Source organism: Equus quagga, chromosome 15 (assembly GCF_021613505.1).
Source record: "Equus quagga isolate Etosha38 chromosome 15, UCLA_HA_Equagga_1.0, whole genome shotgun sequence".
In the NCBI taxonomy this organism is placed as follows: Eukaryota; Metazoa; Chordata; class Mammalia; order Perissodactyla; family Equidae; genus Equus; species Equus quagga.
In genome coordinates, this window is record NC_060281.1 from 92,670,824 (window position 1) to 92,690,939 (window position 20,116).

Genomic DNA, 20,116 nt, shown 5'->3' on the forward strand with positions numbered 1-20,116 from the left:
GGTGGGTGCCCAATAAATTTGATAGACAAATGAATGATGAGCAGATGGGCACAACCCACTTCCAGTGTGGTCCCAGGAGACCCAAACCTGGGTTCCCAGGCTCTGCTTAGGTCGAGGGGTCCTGGGGGCATGAGTGCAGGTGGAAGAGGTCACATGCAATTTCTTTGGAGGGACATCCTTGTTTGAGGCCCAGCAGATAAGAAGCAGTCAGAGCACAGGAAGAAAGAAGGCATTTTATTAAGAAAGCTTTGGCCAAGCCCCTACCAGGAGGAGCCCATCCTGGGGCACCCGGATGGGGTGGGAGCAGCCCTGCCGGGGGCCTATAAATATGTCTCCTCAGGCCACTGGAGTCGCCCCTCTGATTCCCACGGCTGTGAAGTGGTGGGAGGCCATCAAAACCAGCTTGACAGCTGAGGGGCCAGGGCTGGGGAGGCTGGGGCTGGGGGTACAGGGAGGGGAAGGGTTGGGACGGGCGGAGGGAGCCGGGGAGAGCTGACCCCTGAGGAGTAGAGACCAGCCCTCCTCCCCAGGCTCAGGTCAACCAGATGCCTGGGGGCCAGGCCAGCAGAAGTAGCCTTGGGCTACCAAGGAAAGGAGCCTCCAGCCAGAGGCGCCAGGCCCTGGCCAATGAGAGGCAGGCAGGGCAGAAGCGCTTTGGCCTCAGCCAATGAGAAGGCAGCCCCAGCCAAGGGCGCGCCTGGCCAGTAAGAGGTGGTCACTAGGCAGAACCCTCCCGTCCTCGGCCTTCGAGACCCGGGCTAGTCGGAGCCCTCTGTAACTCGGCCATTGGGAAGGGAGTCGCCAGCTAAGCGCCTGTGAGGCCTCGACCAAAGTGACGGGACCTTCCCGCCGGAGCGCCGTGCTCTAATCAAGGAGCCGCCGCTGGAGCCTGAGCCAGGGGGATGCCGCCTCCGCCAGGCCGCTCCGGGCCTCGAGCCCCTGGAGGCCGCTGTGCCCAGGCCGCCGCGGGAGACGCCGCGGGGGGGTGGGACGCGGGGTGGCAAGCAGCGCTGCGAAGCCGGGGGAAGCTGCGGGCACCGCGGGGCCACCGCCTGCTACAGGGTGGGCGCGCTCGCCCTGCCCAGCTCGCCCGCCGCTTCCCGGCTCTTCTTGCGCGGCGGCTTCTGGATGGGGGTCTTCTTCCGAGGAGTGTCTGGCACGGGCGCGCAGGCCGCCGCCTTCTCGGGCCCCGGGGCCTCGGACGCACGGGGCGCGCGGGCCGGCGACGCGGGCAGCACCGAGCGCTTGGCCTTCTGCGGCGGCGCCGGCTTCTCTCGGGGGCCTTGCGCGCCTGGGAGCCCCTCGGCGCGGCCCAGGCTGCGAGTTTTGTCCCGCAGCTCCGCGGCCAGCAGGGAGGCGGCTTCGGGCGCGCTGCGCGGGGGACCGCCAGCGTCCGTGGGCTCCGAGAGGCCAGGGCCGCGGCCTCGCGCCCGAGCCCGGGGCGGTGAGGGTGCGGCGACGGCTGGCCCCTCCTCCGCCAGCCCTGGGGGCCGCGGCATCACGTCTCGGGCCCGGGGGCTCCCGGGCTCCTCCGGCCGAGCCGACGTGTCGCTGGGCGTCCGTTTCCTCTTGCTGGGGCTAGGCGTGGCCTCGAGGCCTGAGGGTGGCGGCGAGGGCGCACGGGCAGCGGCAGCGGCGCCGTGCTTGCCGTGGATCCAGGACACCTTGGGCTTGGTGGCAGGGTCGGGTGGCGGCGGCTTCCTGCGCTCAGGCGATGGCGAAAGGGACAGGCCTCCAGCCTCGCCCCGCGCCCGGGCCGGCCGGGCCTCGCGCCGGGCCACGCGCGCATACAGCGCCCCGCCTGGCCCCTCCACGCTCGACGCCGACCGCTCGCTGTCCGAGGACGCGGGGAGGGGCGTCGCCTCCTCAGCTGACGCCGGCGCGGGCGAGGGCGCCAGCGCCTCCGCAGGGGCGGTGGGGGCCTCCAAGTCCCGGCTCTCGGTTGGCGCCTCTGACGGGGCGGCGGGGGGAGAACGGGGCGGTCACCAGCTCCAGAAAGGGCTCGGGCCGTCCAACATCCAGGCGCAAACCTTTGCCTTCCCCCTATCCCTTCCCTCCCCTCCCCCCCCTCTTCCTCCCCGCTCTGGCTGGTGCTCAGTGGCCCTGGCATCCAGAAATGCCTGGCGCATTAACCACAGTGAGCGCTAACCGCAAACAACAGTGCAGAGCTCCAGGGCGCGCGGCTGAGCCCCAGCCTTGCCTCGTCTCGCACCCCTCCCCCACCACATCCCCAGCCTGGGGGGGGGGCCACCATCATCAAATCTGACCCTCGAACACCTCCAAGGGGATTCATTATCCTTCTTTAGGAGATAAGGCTTCTAAGGCTCAGACGTTAGTCACCTGCCCAAGGTCACCCAGTGGGATGGTCAGGGGAGGAGAGGCCAGAATCCCAGCCCATCAGGCTCCTTCCCAACGTGTGTGGGCCAAGGCTTCAGGCAAAGGTATGCCCCCATATTCTACAGACCCCTCCCCTACTCCTGTCTCCTCTGCCACCTCCTTCTCTTTGCCTGGTCTACCCCAGAAGTGAACCCGGGCTATAGCAAGACACAAGAGAGCCACCCACCTCCCCAGACCCCACGCCAGTCGAATGCCAGACAGCACAGAACCCCACTCTGCAGCTCAGCTGTGTGTACAACCCCATTAACAGCATCACCATGCCCTTCCTCTCCATGCTGCCTGTTCCCCAGAGCACATAGATCTTATAAGCTGGAACATTTCACTGGGCTGGAGCCAGGTGCAAACAGAGCGGTACTCACCCTCGTGGGGTACGCAGTACACAGGGCCTTCATCAGTGGTGTCGAAGGAGGAGAAGGAAGCCCGGGAGGACCACGATGGAGAGGGCTGCTCTAGCCCCGAGGGTGGCTCCAGGAAGCTGCAGTTGAGTGTGTTATCCAGGTCATGATGGGCCACTGGGGAAGAAGGAAGGCACAGCTGCCCAGGGCCCCACCTGCCCCAGCCTGTGCCCGCCCTAGCCCTCCTGCCACAAATGGAGTGTCCAACACCAGCCCTACCCCAGGCTGTCAGTGGGACAGACAATTGAACAGGCTGAGTGACACTAGGCCAGGACAGGGGAATGGGTAGCAGTGAACCCAGGAAAGAGAGAGAAGAGAGAACAGCATACTCAAAGATGCAAGGCTAGCTTATGCAAACCAGGGACCTGAAAAAGGTTGGGCTGAAGTGCTGGGAAAAGAGACAGGGCCGGAGAGAACACCTGGCTAGGGACCAGTCATCAGGGCCTTTAAGCCATGCTTCAGACCCTGCCTCATGGGCCCTGGGGAACCTTGTGTAGTAGCAAGGCCACCCTTTGGCTCAGCACATCTCAGCAGGCTGCACCCCAATGCCTGGCCTCCACAGGTGCAGACCCCACAATCGGGGAATCACAGAGGCTGGCTGGCCTGTCCCCTTTCCACAGATAAGATGTGGAGTCCAGCCCCCACACCTGTGTCCACACATCCCACTCTGCTGAGTAGGCCAAGGGGCTTTCTCAGCGCTCTCAATCTTTACCTCCCAGGAGACTGGCTTCCCCTCCCCCTCATCTTCTGAAACAAGTGGTCAGTGTAGACAGAGAGAAGCAGCACCTCCCCCAACCTGGAGTCTTGAGGTAGGTGGGGGTGGGGGGGGGGGCGGGGACCAGCCTGCCACCTTCACGGAAGGACCCAGGGCACTGCAGGAGATCCGGGCAGGGGGCCGGGTCTTCTTCGTGTTGGCAAAGCTTTCCCATGCACAGGCGCCCCGCGTTCACCTGCAGCTCCCCACTAGGACTTAGAGTGTACTCCAGCAGACTGTGGAGGGCCTGCCCGACCCGGATGTCCACACACCCACACCACACCCCAGGTGCCATCACTCACACTCACCAAGACGGGCCCCAGCCTCCCACACATGCCCCACACCTGCCTGCACTCCCAGGACTCCTGCTTTCCTCCCCGGGCTCGCCTGAGTCAGCATCGCCCCTTTCCTTCTCTCTGGTCGCACCTCCCCAGGCCCACCCGTATCCACACTCGAGGCCCCGCATTTCCTACACCGATCCCTTCCCACCCATTTCCCAGCAGCCTCCTGCGTAGAGAGGTGTTCCACCAGAGACCCCGTGCTGGCATCCTTACCTACCACCTTGGGCAGCTTCTGCCTGCGGAGCGGGATCCGGGGCAGCTTCATGCTAATACGGCTGAAGCGCCCGCAAAGTCGCTGCGGCGCCTTCTTCCTCCCAAACTTGAGCTCCCTGAGGGGTCGGGGGCCTGAATGAGGGGGCGGGGCTTGGGCGGGGCCTGGAGAGGGCGGTCCGATCTTGGCGCGAGCCAAAACACGGGAGGGCGGAGCCTGAGCTAAAGATAGGCAGGGGTACGCCCTAGGGGCGGGGCCTGGGCATGGGCCAGGGGCAGGGTGGGCGGCGCGCCAGACACTGTGCGGTCTGAACTCAGTAGGGAGCGGGATGGCATCCGGGCTCACCGGCGTGCAGGGTCCTTGCCGCGGCAAGCGCAGCAGCAGCCGAGCAGCGAGAGCAGCAGGCCGAGGAGCAGGGCAAGCAGCGCGCCCGCGCCCATCACGCCCTTGCGCTGGTTGGTCTCTGTTGGGAGGAAGGGGTTAGCGCGGATGCCGGCACACCCGCACCCGCCTCCAACCGGACGCTTCCCCCACCCACTCACCCAGGCGGCAGGCACCAGTGACCGGGTCGCACGAGTCCTCGTGGCAGCTGCAGGCTTGGGCGCAGTCCACACCATGGAGCCCGGGCGGGCACGTCAGGTTACAGCTGCCGGGGCGCGGGGTCAGGGAGGGCCACAGCGGCCCTCGGTGACGCGTCCCGCCCTCGCCCCCGTGGCCAGCCAGCCGCGGTCCTGGAGCCGGTTCTCCAGCTCCATTCTCTAGGGATTGATGCTGCCCGCCGCCCCCCCTCCCCCAATTCTGGCACATACTGGGCGACCGATGTGTTGGAAATGAATGTGTGCACGGGACAGGGTCTGGGGACAGTATCCATGGCCACCCGGCCGCAGTGCCCATTTGCCCTGACTCTCGTATGAATGGGAAAAGGGGCTACCAGGCCAGGCCCTTGTCTCTAAGTGGAGGTCCCTGGTCGCTCTACACCAGCTCGGGGTCTCCTCAGCCCTGCAGTCCTCAGGAGCCTCGGACCACAGGCTGAACTGATCGCCAGGTCCCGCTCGGAGCCCCGGCTCCACATCAGGGCAGGAAACTGCCCCAAAAAGCCTGTTGTCACGCCCTCAGCGGCAGCACCTGGGGTCTGGCTGAAGCCCTGAGTGGGGTGCGTACCCTCCAACCCCTTTGGATCCCCGGACACTCACTGGGGCCCGTGGACGCCGGGGCTGCACAGGCAACGCCCCGACTGGAAGTCGCAGTGGCCGCTGCCGCAGTCGGCGCACACGAATGCACAGTCCTCGCCGTACGTGCCATTGCTGCACTTGGTCTCGCACCTAGGAACGCGGGGAGGGGGCGTCCGCGGAAATGGGGGCAAACGAACCCAAAGCCCATAGTGCCCTCTGCGGGAGGCATGTGGGTGGAAGCAGGGCTGGGGGACTGCGTGTCGGGGGCTGATTCGGGCTTGGGCTGCTCACCGGTCGCCGATCCAGCCCGCGTTGCAGCGCGTGCACTTGCCGGTGACGTGGTTGCAGGCATGCCCGTCGCGGCAGGGCGGGCAGCGGTGACCGCAGCCCTCGCCGTAGAAGCCGGTGGCGCACGGCTGGTCGCACTTGGTACCGTTCCAGCCTGGCTCGCACGTCAGGCAGCGGCCCTCGGCCACCGTGCATGGCTGCTGGCCCTTGCACTGGCCGCATCTGGGGAAGGGGCGGGAGGCTAGGCGTGGCCCGGAGCCGCCTCACCCCCGCCCCCTTCGGGGGCCCGCCCTTTTTCCTCCCTCCTCCCCGGCTGGGGGCCCGCGCTTACCGGCGGCGGCAGCCCAGGCCGTAGAAGCCGGCAGGGCACGGCTCCCGGCAGTACTTGCCGCGGTAGCCCGGCTCGCAGGCGCACGTGCCGTCCACAGGGTGGCAGCGGCCGCGGAAGCACTGGCAGTAGCGCTCGCAGCGCGCGCCGAACGTGCGCTCGCGGCACTGGCAGCGGCCGCTCTGTTGCTCACACGGCGACGTGTTGCAGGCGCACTGATTATTGCAGCTGCGGCCCCACCAGCCTGCGTGGCACAGGCACGCGCCCGTCTGTGGGTCGCAGCGCGACGTGGCGCTGCAGTAGCACGCGCTGGCGCACTGCGCGCCCCACCAGCCAGGCTCGCAGCGACACGCGCCGCTCCGCGGGTGACACGCGCCGTGCTGGCATTGGCACGCATGCTCGCAGCGTGCGCCCCAGCGCCGCGCGTGACACGTACACTGGCCGGTCACATCCTCACACTGCCCGTGTGGGTGGCAGATACACAGTTCCTTGCAGTCGGGGCCCCAGAACTGGCGCGGGCACTCTGCAGGAGCGAGCGGAGAGGGTGGGAGGCCCGGGCGCTCGCCAGGGAGCCCAGACCCAATCTGAACCCGCCCGGGTCCTGCCCCTCGCCTTTGGGGACCCGCCCCCAAACTGCATCCAGTTCGCAGATCAGACCCCGCCCTACTCACAGGCCCCGCCCATCTCTCTAGGATCCCACTCCACCGCCCAGAGCCCGCCCGAATCCGTGCTCACTGGTGTCGCAGTTGGCACCGAAGTAGCCATGGCGGCAGCGGCACTCGCCTGGCCGCACGCACACCTCGTTCTCCGAGCACGTGGAGTTGCCTTCGCACACCGCTGCGGATGAGACGAGCCCAAGCTACCGCGTGTCCAGCCCCCACACTATCCCCTCCTCTCCGTGCCCCCACCCCCTGCCCAGGTCCCCAAAATGCCTCACTCACCGATCCCACACTCGTCCCCCTGCTGCCTCCAGCCGGCGCAGCACGTGGGCTCCTGGGAGCTGCAGGCAGAGAGAGGGAGCCTGAGCCCCAATCCCCGTACTCGCTGGGGCTCCCCAGCAACCTGTGCCCTGGCCTCAGGAGGTGCTTAAGGAGGCCTCACTGTGTACTGCGTACTGTTGTAGGTTCGGGAGATTCCCAGTGAATGAGAAAGACACAAATGCCAGCCCTTGGGGAGCGGACACTGGGAAGCACAGAGGGCAGACCACCAACAGATCTAACCTCCAAGAAATTCCCAGTTCCCTCTACAAGGGACCTTCCCACCCCTCCCCATCCCACTAACTGCTCTGTGCCCTCCTCCCACATCCACTAGACCGCATGTGTGCCAGGACTGGCAGCAGTGAGGTGGGGGGCTGGGGAGGGGTCCCTGGGCCTAGAGGACCTGCTCAAGCATGGAGGTCTAGGGTATCCCCGGGGGTGGGGGCTGGGCCAGTTGGGTGTTAGGGATCCAGATGTGACATGACCTGGACAGCGCCAGGACTGGCTGGGCGAGACAGGCACAGCTGGATGCCCAGTGGGGCTAAGTGCCAAGGCAGATGGGCAGCCTCTCAGTGAGGGGGGGTGTGGCCACAGTGAGGTGTCTACCCGGTGGAGGGGCCTTCTGGAGGGAAGGGCACATCCGGGGAGTCCTCCAGGAGAGTAAGGAATGTAAGACTGTGAGGGCTCCAGGGCACTGGGGCAAGTTGTGGGGTGGAGGAAGGAGATAGTACAGCATCTATTTATACTTCCATAAAACCTTACTTAATTTTATTTGGCTTTAAAAGGTACAAGATGTTACCACAGTAGGAGGTAAATAATTTATAACTGTCACATATCGGAGTGGTACAGCCTCCAAAACCCTGGGCTGATGGGGTGTATGGGCACAAAGGTTTGGAGGCCCTGCCCATGTGAAGCCATAACCACTAGAGAGGGTGCATGAGGGTGAGCCGGGGTGTGCCCACACTCAGGGACAAAAGAGGCTGAGAAGGGACAGACTCTCAGGCTGCAGCTTCATACAGTCCCATAATTCCTAGAAAACATTCACACAAATCCTAAAGGCACGTTGCAACCATTCACACTTTAGAGAAAAGGAGTGTGCTTCTTCAGAGGATCTGAATCTAGAACCTGGATGTGGTGGTGGGAGGAGGTGGGAAGGGGGCCTGAGGACCCTGGTGGAGTGGGACAGGCTGGGAAGGGAAAGGCTGCAGCTGCCTCACCTCATGCCCCTCAGAAGATGCCCCCAACCATTCCTCAGCTGGGGAGCATTGCTACACCCTAGATAGGCCCCAGGGCCCAACCACACAGAAAGAGCTTGGTTCTCCCTCAGGCCAAAGATGTGGGACCTGTGGAACACAACCCATAAAATCTCAGACAGCAGGGAATGGGCCCAGCTTCTTTTCCACAAAGAAAACTGGAAAGCAGACACAGGGACACAAGGCAGTCCTGACTTTTCCTACCCCCCATTGTCTCCACCCACCCAGCCCTGCCCAGGGCTGCTAGGTGCCCGGCTGTAGGTAGACCCAGGGCTGCTGGCCATCCCCTTTCTGCCTTTTCCGCCTGTTCTGAACCCAGGTCCCTGGGTGGAGAGCCTCTGCAGGTGTCCCTCCTGCAGGCAGCCTTGCCAGATGGCCTGCTGGGATGGCCCTGGAAGCACTGACCACATTCCACTCTGGCCACATGGCTCTGTGGTTGGGAGCCTAGTTTTAGGGCCACACTAAGTTGGATTTGATGCCTGGGTCTGCCACTTGCTGTGTGACCTTAGGCACAGAACTTCACCTCTCTGGACTTCAGACTCATCTGTAGAATGGGGCCCATGGGTTTAGCAGGATGATTAAGAGAATCAAGATGTGTCAAGCGTTTGGCATGAACTAAGAGCTCAGGCAAAGCTATAGTCTGCTCTCCAGCCCGTGCTGAGCAGGCTCCAGGAAGCCTCTCAGTTCACCTGTTCCCCCCTGCATGGCCAGCACCCAGGCCCCACCCCAGCAGAACTAACATCTCCCAGCAGGACAGAGCCCATGGGCGTTCACCAAGAATAGGAGGTCGAGTCTGTGGGACAGCCACCTTTCCTTCTGGAAAGGGCTGGCAGACAAGGCCGGGCTGTGGTGGCGAGCCCATTCTCCCCAGATCTTATGAAAGTGAGATGAGGAGAAAGACGACCTGGTGCAGGGGACAGTTCCTGCACTCCAGCTGTCGGTTGGCGAGCCCCTGGGGAGCCAGGCCACAGGCTGGGCCCAGGCCCCTCAGCAAGCGGGCCATGCTGTAGGCTGCTTCTGCCCTCTGTAGATCACTGTTAGTGCAAACAAAGCTGCCACGATTTAAACCGTGATCTTGAACCTGCCCGTGCAGCTGCAGCAAAGCTCCCAGAACACTGCTTGTTCACTGTGCCAGTGTCTGTCCCCATTCTCTCCCGAATCCAGTCAGGAGGCTACTCTGCCCCCCACACCATCTGGGACCCCATACCTGCCTGACTGTCCTCCTGCCCCCCCTGACATCCCTTCTCTGGTTTCTGACCCCTCCTTGGCTCTCTCTTCTCTCCTCCATCCACACTAGCTCCCTCAAGAAGCTCACTAGGTCCCATCAAGACGCCATGCATCAGAGATCTCCAGTGGGGCCCTCCCCCCTCAAAACTGAACACTTAGCCTCCCCCTACCTCGAGTTTTTCCCATCTCAGGTAAGCCCTGTCCTTCCAGGCTAGGAGGCTGAAATGCCGGCAGCAGCATCCCTGATTCTGCTCTCTCACAGCGCACACCAGATCCATCGGAAACATGGCTCTACCTCCCAAACTGGACCTAGGAGGGCATGGGCCACTGGTCCCCTGCCAGGCCCCAGCCTTGTGAGAGCCCACTCTCACTCTCTCTGGTTTCTGCTATCTAGCCCTGCTTTCTGCCCTCCTGCCCCCAGGTCATCTGCCACCTGGCAGCCAACCCTGGTCAGATCCCACCCCTCCTCTGTGCAAAGCCACCAGGGGTTCCCATGGCCCTCAGACAAAAAGCTCAAGTCCTCACAAGAGGGGGCAGACCCCCTGTGGCCCACCCACCCTCACTCTCTGGCCTCTCCTCCACCACACCCCTCCTGGGCTCTGCCCAGCCCCGGCGGTCCTTTCTGTCTTCCCTCGAGGCCCTCTGCACTCAGGGCCTTGCCCCACACACCACCAGGCTCCACCTCCTCTCCTGCAGCCCTCTGTCCTCTCAGCCCTTCTCAGCGGGGCTCCCCAGACCACCCTAAGGGAAACCGCACTCCCCACTCAACACCTCCTCCCCAGCACTTGCTAGACATCAGATGATTTGCTGTAAGTCCCCTGTGTCTTGGGGACAGGGGCATTTGTCTCTGCTGCTGATCCCTGCACCGGTCTCAGGCCTGGCACACAGTAGGTGCTTGGGATTTTATTGGCTAAGTGCATGCTCATCTCCTCCGGTCCTCCTGCCTCCAGGGGAAGGGAACCACTGGCAGAAGCCTTGCCAGGCCTGGCCTTGGGAAGATAACAAAAGAGATGGCCCAGACCTGGGGTGGGTGGCGTCCACCGTGGCTAACCCTCCAGTCATCCCCCTCCACTCCATGAGGTGGGGACCACCACCAACCCTATTTGACAGGCAGAGACAGGTCTAGAGAGGTTAAGCGATTTGCTTGGGTCCACACAGGTGGGAAGACGTGGTGCCAGGATCTGAAACCGAAACCCGGGCTCTTGGCTACTGTAATAGGCCGCCTCGAGGGGAGGTCTCGGGGGAGGGAAGTGGGAGCAGGCTCTCGGCAGCTCCAGCCTGCCACCAGATCGCCCAGCACGGACCCCGCGGGGAAGGAGGGCTGAGGCGGACAGATAGGCCCGGGCGGCGAGTGCGCCCTCCCCCTCTCCAGGCACGGCCCCGCCCGCCACCGCCGCTGCATTCCTGGGGCCCGGGAGGCCCGGGAGGCGGCGGCGGCGTCGATGCGAAGCAGATGGCGGGCCAGGCCGGCCCCCGCCCCGGAGGCGGGGCTCGCAGCGGGGAGGGGTCTGCGCGCCTCGGGATCCGAGCTCGGAAACCCCGCGCGGCCCCCTCGCAGCCCCTTGTCTGCGGCGACCGCCGTGCCCCAGGACGCGGCCTCCTCCTGCCCTGCGGCCCAGGGCGCCCCGACGGGACCTAGCTCAGCGCCCAGGGGCCGCCTCTCCAGCTTCCCGCCCTCGCGACGCCCCCCTGACAGCCCCAAGGCGCTCCCACACTCGGGCTCCTTGTCCTCGAACGGAGCTGCCCTTCACCACGTCGTCGCCTCTGAAGGCAGATCAAGTCCTCCGACCCCTGCACCCACTCCTGGCGTCCTGTTCTCTGCTCTTCGCCCTCCGCGCAACGTCCTGGGCCCGCTGCCCTCCGGCAGGGCCTGTCCCTTATTAGATTCCCCAGCCCGCTCCTCGTGGGGCCCCACATCTGCCCGGCCCCTCCGCGCACCCAGTATCCCCACCTGGGAATTCCACATCCTCCTGATCCCGGTACATGTCATTGTCCTTTCGATTCCCGCTTCTGGTCCACTCTGAGCGCAGGCTCCTCGGTGCCCACCGCCATCACCATCCTCCTCCCATCCGCACCCACTCTTTCTAAGACTCAAATCTGTCCTTCCGAGTCTTACCTTCCTCAAGACCTCCCCGGCTCCCCACCTCTCAGCAGCGCCGCCCCATCTCCCCTCGACCCTCACCCTTCCTCTATCCCGGCTCGAGCCACACTCGTGCTGGGGCCTTTGCACATGCCATTCCATCTGCTTGGAATTCCCTTCTCGGACTTCTTCTTACAGCCTTCACAAGCCGGCCCAAGGGTCCCTTTCCCTAGGTATGAACCCTCGGACACTGCCCGTCAGCAGTCAGGGCGCGCACGCACCCCTTTCTCCCCTCAGCTGACTTCCCCTCCGAGGGATCTTCGGATGCACCGTCGTGGCCAGGCGCTCAGGCTCGGCCTGGAGCGGAGCCGGCGTCGGCGAGGGCGGCCGAAGGGACCCACGCGTTTGGCGTAGGGAGGTCCCGGGCGCACCCCCCGCCCCGGGCCAGGCGCCCCCGTCCCCGCCGCCCCGAGCGTGCCCCTCAGCCCCCTCCCCCAGCCTGGCCGGGCTCCTACCCGGGCGCACGGCACACGTTGCGGCCGCGCGGGTTCAGCTCCTGGGGCGCCACGGAGCCGGGCAGCAGCCAGAGCAGCAGCAGCGGCAGCAGCAGCGGCGGCGGCGGCCCCTCGGCTCCCCGGCGCCGCGCCGGCCCGGCGCCCCAGGGCCCTGCGCCCTCCATGCGGCGCGGGGCAGGCGCGGGGCGGGCGCGGGCGCGGGTGCGGCCGCAGCGAGAGCGGCCGGAAGCGGAGTGCGCGGCCGGGCGGGGGGCGGCAGGAGGGGCGCCGGGCCGGGCAGGAAATTCCACATTGGCTCCCTGATCCCGGGCCAGCCGCGGCCGGCCAGGCGGCAGCGCCCGCCCCGCGCGCCAGACCCCACCCTCCGGCCGCGCCACCGCCCCTCCGCGCGGCCCCCGCCCCCACGCGGCCGCTCGCAAACTTGAGGGCGAACTTGGAGGAGAACCGCAGAGCGTTGGGGGAGGGACGGGCCGCTGGGGCCGCCCGAGGAATCCCCGGTCCCGCGCCTTTTCCTCCCCTCCCCAGACCCCCATCGGCGAAGCCGCCCCCGCGCGCTCACTGCGCGGCCCGGCCGGGGGCGGGAAGGCGGATGGGGGACAAGGGCGCAACGCACCAAGCCCTCTCACCCCCAGCGCCTCGGAACCGGCCAGGGGAGGGCGGCCCGCAGACGGCCCAGGTCGAGGCCGCAAGCCGGCCTCTGCTCCGCCCCCCGTGAAGCCCTCGTAGTGCCCAGTTGTGCGGTCAGCTCCTCCCGCGCACTCGGCGCAATCAAAGCCTACAGAGGACGCTCGAGCAGGCTGCTTGAGGCCTGCGGGTAGACTCGGTCTGGACCAGAGGCCTGGGCGAAGGGGGTCTCCATAGGGACGGATTGGAGAGATGCTGGGGAGGGGTAGAATGGCCCAGCCATGGGCCCCGGAAGAATGTGGAGGTAAAGGCAGAGAGAGGCAGCCGGAGAGCTTCATGACCAAGACCCTGCAGTCCTTGTTTATCAAGGGATGAAAAGGGGCTGGGGAGCCTGCAAGAGGAATTCTGCTTGAGAAGGCTGTTGGATCACCAGAGGGAAAAGTCCAGAAGGTGCAGTCAGGGCTGGAGATACTCGAGCTCCTGCATCAGGTGCATTTGGAGTGACAGCACAGAGCAGACAGGGGAAGCAGGGACTGTGGGGAAGATGATTGAGAGGGAAAGGGCCTAGGGGGACAGGGAGGAAGAGAAAGTCTGAGCCTGAGGAGCAGAGGGCTGCCCCATGCTGGGGGAGTCGGGGTCAGACCCAACCTCAGGGCCCACGGAGCAGGAGAGTGGGTGGGCCTGGAGATGGAACAAAAAGTGGGGCAGCTGGGTCCCAGAAAAGATATGCTTGACTTCCGGGGACTTGAGAGTTGGCCCGAGGGCCTGAGCAGGGAGAGGGCACCTGCCTTCTCTTGGGGGAACAGGCTGCATGCATGCAGGCTCCCTGAGGAGGAGGAAGAGGCCTTGTCCTTCCTCAGTTAGGTGGAGGGCCCATCTGGGTGGAGGGTGGGGCTGGAGGAGGGGGCATGGAACAAGGGCCACCAAAAGGCCCAGGGCTGTGGGCATCACCAGAGAACTGTCCAGGGCAGACTGGTGGAGGGTGGGGAGGAGCAGGGTGGGTGGCTTTGGAGGTTAGGGCCCCTTGCTCAGCCATGCTAGTGCAGGAAGGAGGCTAGGGGCAGGCAACAGCTGGGTGGGCTGGAAGGGGAAGTTGCACCTGTGCTGTCATGAGTGCAAACACTTCTCAGGGACAAGTAAACAGGCCAACCACTTCTGGGCAGCTCCACCTTGGCACAGCCCTGACCTCAGCAGCGCCCTCCTAGTGCCGCTCCCATTGGCTGCCACCAACAGAGGCCAGCAGAGGTCTATGTGGTTGCAGTGTCTGCCCAGCAGCTTATGGCAGCCCAGCACAGACCCCAGAGATAGAGGGGACACTCACTCCAGCTGGCCTGAGTTCATGAACAGGCACCTCAAACCCCATCACCTGCTTTGCCCTTCCCCCAGAACTGACCCCCTGAATTCCCACCTCTGAAGAGCACCACCTGGACAAGACCCCCACCCGGTTACACCCATCACCAGGACCTCCAAAATGTCTCCAGTCTCTACTCAGCCCCACCTGTGTACGACCCAGAGTGATATTTCTAATCTCACTTCTGGCTGCCTCCCACTGCCCTCAGGACAAGGACCATCTCCAGCCTCATCTCACTGAGATCCACAGCCCCTTGCATGTGTCCCACAGCAGCCAACCCCCAGTTGACAGTGAGTTCAGGAGTGGAAGGCAGGGCTCATGGCCCCAGCCACCACCACACCCCTATCTCGAGACTGAGAAGTGCGGCTGGAGAGAATGAATTGTCCTGTGCTTGTCCTGGTGCCAGGTGAATACCAGGATGAGGAAGCTGCGGGTTCACCGGCACCCACAGATGACTGACAACCACGCAGGCAAACTCTGGGAGCCCAGAGCCCGGACCAACTGGTCCTAGCCAGGGATGGCTTCCTGAAGGAAGTTGGCTTGCAGGGTGAGGATTCTGCACATTGAAAAGGATGAGCAAGCAGCCAAGCGAAGGCATGAATGCAGGGCCTGACAGCCTGCCAAGCTGGCGAGCTCGGGCTGGCTAGGCTCAGGGGCAGGAGGTGGTGGCTTGCTAGTGGCGGGTGAATGCTAGGCTGGGCCTAGAGGATAGACAGTGGCAGGGCCAGGCTGCTGCCCAGCTCTCAGGTCACCTTCCAGGGCTCACGTCTATTCCAACCCCAAGCTTTGCAGGGCCTCATAGACCCTTCCCTCCTCCCCTACAGCCCAGGTCTCTTGCATGGCTCTGGGTGGGGAGATGGCACACTGGAGAGTAGGGGGGCATTCCTGGCACTCCTCCTCCCAGAAACCTCTGGGGTTTGCAGGAACTGCTGCCCTGGCCTCTAAGGCGGTGGCAGAGAGAAGAAGTGCAAGGTCCCTATGCCAAGTGTTCTAGCACCTCACCCTCAGGAACAGAGATGACACTGGAGAAGGTGGCCATCCTGGCCCACTAGGAGTGACCCACCAGGGTCAACACTGGGCTTGCCAACCAGAAGAGTGAGTGCATGATGTCACATGGGGGTTAGGGAGCGGGGGCACGTTTCCTCAGGGGTACCCAGGCCCCAAGAGACAGCGAGGAAGGTCCCACAGCCCTGAGGAACAGACAGTGACTCCCACTGGCCTCACCCCCACCCCCCAAAGTCCTCAGGGTATCCAGAAAGGAAAGCCTAGAGCAGCCAAGCCTGCCTCTCTCCCCACCCCCGTGCTCTCATGGAGAAGCGCACGCTGCCCCTCCGCTCCCCTCCCTTCCGTGACAGGGCGCTGGCTCTGGGCAAGGCACGAGGGGACACAGAGAAGACCCAGTCATCCCCTGCTCTGCCCAGCCTTAGGAGTCACAGGGCGCTGCAGGGTGGTGCCGGGCAGGGAGGCCTGCGGTAGGCAGGAGGGGCTGTTCAGGTGGAAGCTCAGCTGCGCAGGCCTGTGTGGCGCCCCAAGAGGGTTCCCTCAACTGCACCAGCGTGGCCCTTGAGATGATTTGCTAAGAACTCACCTGGCAAACCTGCAGGGAACGCAGCACCCCCCCCAACACACACACTCAGATCCAGGGGGTGGGGAGGAGCTGGGCGCAGGCCTCTTACGGGGCCTCTATGTTGACATGGCCTCCCTCCTCAGGTGCTGGGAGTCGGTTTCCTGAACCATAGGCTGGGGCTTTACTTGGGGCCAGGAGATTGCTCACTGGAACTCGACGGAAGTTCAGAGAAGAGCTCCTCACTGGAGGTGCTCAAGCAGACCCGTGACCACGTGTCACCACATAGGGGCAGGTTTCCAGGTTTCCCAGTGACACCATTCTAGCCTGGGGGGTACCATCCTTTCCTCTGAGGCAGGCTCTAGGCCTCCCACTAGGACTCAGCAGCTCTGGCCTCAGCTGCTAGCCCAGAGCCTGGGCCCCCGGAAACCCTGCTTCCCCGTGCTGCCACCTTGGACCGGCTGTGTGAGGAAGCAAGGCTATGGCCACAGGAAGACAATTCACACATTCTGTAAGACGATTTATTTCATTTATTAACAACATGGGGTCAGAAAAGCTCAGCTGTAGGGGATCTGTTTATCGCTAGAACCAGTCTCAGGCAACTTTATGTATCTCTGCTCCCTCTCCAGCCCCGGGCTGCTGGGCCGGTGGAGGGGCTCACTCTGCCCCCTCCCTGCCCACAGAAGGGGGCTCAGTGTGCTGCAGCCCCCTCGCCTGGGCACCAGTCCCTAGGTCTCTCTGGAGAAGGGCGCCTTCTTAACCCAGCAGGCACCGGAACCAGGGGGGCCAAGACAGCTGGTGATGGCGCACCATGTCTGAGCAGAGGAGTGGGCCTGGTAAACTTCAGAGGACCAGGGCTCTTCACAAGCATTTCCCATTGCTGGGTAATCCACAGCCACAGATCTGCAGGGCCCCACACATACCTGTTGCAGCCCTGCAAATACCGGCAGACGGGCTGGTGTGAAGGAAAGGTGCCAGGAGGCAGGGCGGCCGACGCCCTGGGGTAAGGTGCTCTGGCCTGGGCCGCCTACGGGCCCTGCTGCCCTCGGAGCTCCCGCCACCCTTCCCCTGACACCGGGCCCCTGGAGCCCTAGTCCTCGCTAGAATTGTCAAACTCCTCCCAGTCAGACACACTCATCACCTCGGAGGCAAAGTCCGGGTCGGCCTGGCTGCGGTCAGGGGTCCCACGGGGAGGCTCGAGGAGCAGGGAGCGGGGCAGGGTGAGCACGCAGGCCGCTAGGCCCGAGATGGAGTTGTCTAGCTGGGGCCCCTCCTCCCAGCAGTCCTTCTCCATGTCGTAGATGTGCACGTAGCCCGTGCGGCTGCCGCGGTTGTGCGAGCGGCCGCCCAGCACGTAGATCCTGTTGTCTAGCACAGCGATGCCAGGCTCGCCGTGCCCTGCTGGGAGTGGGCAGACAGATGACCACTGCCCGGATGTGCAGCTGTAGCAGGCCACCTGCAAAGCCAAGGCCAGAGTAAAGCAAGACACCTGCTGGGACGGGGCTGCCAGCCCACAAAATGGAAGCTGACTGAGGACACAGACCCCACACAACCATCTTTACCTCCGCGACAACACCCAACAGCAGGGGAGAGGCACAGATAAAACTGGAAATAGTTGCTTGCTGACCAATGATGACCACCAGTGTTCTCTTGTCTTCGAAATTACCCCAACAGCAAACAAATACGTGGAAAAATGTTCAACCTACTAGTAATCCAAGAAATGCCAAATAAAATGTCAAGGACAAACTGTCAACTGTTAACCAGCAGCCATTAGGGGAAGAAAAACAAAACCCAGTGCTAGTGAGAACACAGTAAAGCCATACTGCTGTGCATGTGTCTGACACAGCAGGAAAGCAATTTGGCAACATGTGTGAAGAGCCATAGAAATCTTATCTTTTTGACTTAATAATCGCCTTTGCTTCTCCAGCAGTAGTAGGCAGAATAATGGCCCTCCACAGAAGTCCACACCCTAACCTCTGGAACTTGTGGTACTTTACATGGCAAAAGGGACTCTGCATGAAGGGAGGATGAAACGGGTAAAGGGGGTCAATTATATGGTGATGGATGGAAACTACACTTTTGGTGGTGAGCACACTGTAGTGTACACAGATGTTGAATTATAATGTGGTACACTTAAAACCTTTACAATGTTAGAAACCAATGTTACCTCAATAAAAATGTAGAGACAGAGACTTTGCAGATGTGATTAGGGTACAGACATTGAGATGGGGAGGTTATCCTGGATCTTCCAGGTGGACCCATCTAATTGCACCAGCGTTGAAAGCAGAAGGGAAGGTTTGACAGGAGAGATGAGAAGTGAGAAAGACCACCTCCTTGTTGCAGGCTTTGAAGACGCAGCAGCCCCCTGCCAGGGAATGTGCTGGCCTCTGGAAGCCAAGACGGGCCTTTAGCTAACAACGAGCAAGGAACTGGGGACCTGAGTCCCACAACCACAAGGACCTGAATTCCGCCAACAACCTGAGTGAGCAAGGGCACGGCTTCTCCCCTAGGGCCTCTTTAAAGGAAAGATGCCCTGATGACATCTGGATTTTAGCCCTGCGAGACCCATGTCAGACTTACGACCTACAGAATACGCTATAAGCATACACTTAGGTCCTTTGAGGTTGCTGAATTTGTGGTGATTTGTCAAGACAGTAATAGGAAACGAATCCACTAAAGCCCAGCAGTTCTCACCACGGGGGAGCCTGTTGAAGCACACTGCTGAGCCCTACCCCTGGAGCTTCCAATCCAGTGGGTCTGGGGTGGGGCCTGAGAATCTGCATTTCTAATGAGTTCTAACGTGATGTGGATGCTGCTAGTCTGGGGATGGACACTTTGAGAACCACTGCTCTAACCTAAGGAAATAATCCAAAATACCTGAAAAGCTCCATAAAGCAAGTGTTAATTGTAATGTTATTTGGAATAGTTAGACCAACCCAAATAATGCACCAGTTCGACAGAGTTCTATACAGCCACCACGTGGGGGGGGGGGGGGGGGGGGGGGACACGGCTATGAAGACCAAGCATTAAATTGGAAAATATGACAAACTTCAGCCAGCAGCAGAATGGGACGCTCCACAGTTAGACGGAAACCATGTACGGCTAGAAGGACCAAAAACTAGTGGCACAGGGCTGGATTGTGGCATTTTTCCTCACCCTTCTCCATTTTTTGAAAGTTCTGCAATGTGGTTATATTAACTTCATAATTAAAGTTTTTAATAATAATAAAAACAAGTGAAACCATTCTGTATGAAAGTATAATAGAGAATACATATCATTTGTCCGAACCCATAGAATGTACACCACTAGGAGTGAACCTAACGTATGTAAACTGTGGACTCTGGGTGATGACGGTGTGTCACTGAAGGCTCATCAACATAACAATTATACCACTCTGGTTGATAGCAGGGGGTGCTGTGTAGGTGTGAGGGCAGGGGACATATGAGAACTCTACTTTCTGCTCAACTTTGCTGTGAACCTAAAATTGCTCTAAAAAATAAAGTCTATTAAAAGAAAACTCGGGGACCGGTGGCAAGGCGTAGTGGTTAAGTTTGCACACTCCACTTTGGCGGCCCAGGTTTGCAGTTTGGATCCCCAGCGCTGACCTACACCACTCATCAGCCATGAGTGGCAGGCGACCCACATACAAAGTAGAGGAAGACTGGCACAGATGTTAGCTCAGGGTTAATCTTCCTCAAAAAAAAAAAAAAGAAAAGAAAAAAACACGTCGCAATTACTTTTTCATCAGTAACAACTGGGAGGGATGGGAATACTGACCCAGGAACGTGTATGGGACAGCCCCTGCCCGCTCACCTGATGCACATCCCTCCTGTAGCCAGCGTCGTTGTTGCTGCCTCCGATCACATACAGTTTGTCCAGGAGGGTGGCCATGCCGTGCCAGGCCCGCCGCACGGGCCCGTCGGCCAGGGTGTGCCACGTGTTGCTGCTCGGCTCGTAGCAGTGCGTCTCCTTCAGGTAGTCCTCTCCTCTGCGGCCGCAGGTAACATACATCTTCCCCTCCAGCGTGGCGCCCGCATGAGCATACACCTGTGCAGGGCCACCAAGAGAACCGGGGGCAGGGAAGGGCAAGAGAGCAGTGAGGGAGGACAGCCAGGAGTCCTCACAAAGCTGCTTGGACCCCACAGCTGCCGCACACCTCGTGGCTTCGGCGACTCCCTCACACTCTGATGAGAATGCTCCCTGGATTCTCACTGGATGCACTGTCCAGATCAACCACCCCTGACCTCTTCCCAGTGGGGGACGAGTCTGCACACCCAGAGATGACTCAGAACTTCTACAAGAGGAAGGACGGAATCTTTGTCTTTCCCTTACCCCTGAAGGAGACATGTGAATGGGAGAACTCAAAACCAAAGCATCATTTTCAGAGTCACGGGAGAAGGGTCAGCACTCCTGGGAACCGCTGACCCACCCTCGGTCGCCTCCACCTCCCCCAACTCCCACCAGCCAGCCAATCCTCCAGGCCTGCTGATCCCATTGTCAAAATCTGTTTGTTTGCAAGTGGTATCTAATGATATGGTGATGGAAAAAGTGAGATGCAAAATCAAACAGGAAGAACAATGCCACTTTATCGATGGGTATGTGTAGGGGAAGGAAATACACCACGCTGCTTTTGATTTTG

General features: G+C 62.0%; 2 protein-coding genes across 7 annotated transcripts in view; both read right to left on the minus strand.

Annotated features, from left to right (window-relative positions):
• Positions 1-213: 213 nt before the first annotated feature.
• SCARF2 (scavenger receptor class F member 2) lies at positions 214-12,135 on the minus strand. 2 transcript variants are annotated; one of them, XM_046641389.1, is made up of 11 exons: positions 11,939-12,135; positions 6,828-6,886; positions 6,622-6,723; positions 5,890-6,409; positions 5,562-5,780; positions 5,292-5,420; positions 4,641-4,744; positions 4,444-4,561; positions 4,101-4,216; positions 2,757-2,909; positions 214-1,951 (listed from the first exon to the last, which is right to left on the minus strand). In XM_046641389.1, the coding sequence occupies exons 1-11, from the start codon at positions 12,100-12,102 to the stop codon at positions 1,056-1,058; spliced, it is 2,580 nt and encodes an 859-aa protein (XP_046497345.1). In that variant the 5' UTR covers positions 12,103-12,135; the 3' UTR covers positions 214-1,055. The 2 variants fall into 2 exon arrangements, with proteins under 2 accessions (XP_046497345.1, XP_046497346.1); XM_046641390.1 differs by lacking the exon at positions 11,939-12,135 and adding an exon at positions 11,526-11,890.
• Positions 12,136-15,990: 3,855 nt separating this feature from the next.
• KLHL22 (kelch like family member 22) overlaps positions 15,991-20,116 on the minus strand; it is a 31,889-nt gene continuing 27,763 nt past the window's right edge. For 2 of the 5 annotated variants that reach the window (XM_046641080.1, XM_046641081.1), the window contains exons 6-7: positions 19,291-19,524; positions 15,991-16,933 (exon numbers count right to left, since the gene is read on the minus strand). In XM_046641080.1, coding sequence (XP_046497036.1) covers positions 16,568-16,933; positions 19,291-19,524 — 600 coding nt within the window. In that variant the 3' untranslated portion in view covers positions 15,991-16,567. Of the gene's footprint in view, positions 16,934-17,039; positions 17,183-19,290; positions 19,525-20,116 lie in introns of those variants that run through there. The other 3 variants (XM_046641082.1, XM_046641083.1, XM_046641084.1) reach the window with 3 other exon arrangements.

Excerpts from the sequence above, each read along its gene's own strand:
- SCARF2 (XM_046641389.1), bottom strand. The coding sequence starts at position 12,102 with ATGGAGGGCGCAGGGCCCTGGGGCGCCGGGCCGGCGCGGCGCCGGGGA. Across the intron at positions 5,781-5,889 it reads GGCCTGGGCTGCCGCCGCCG|ATGCGGCCAGTGCAAGGGCC; the intron begins GTAAGCGCGGGC and ends CCCCTTCCCCAG. Across the intron at positions 4,745-5,291 it reads CCCGGCGTCCACGGGCCCCA|CTGTAACCTGACGTGCCCGC; the intron begins GTGAGTGTCCGG and ends GCGCCCCGGCAG.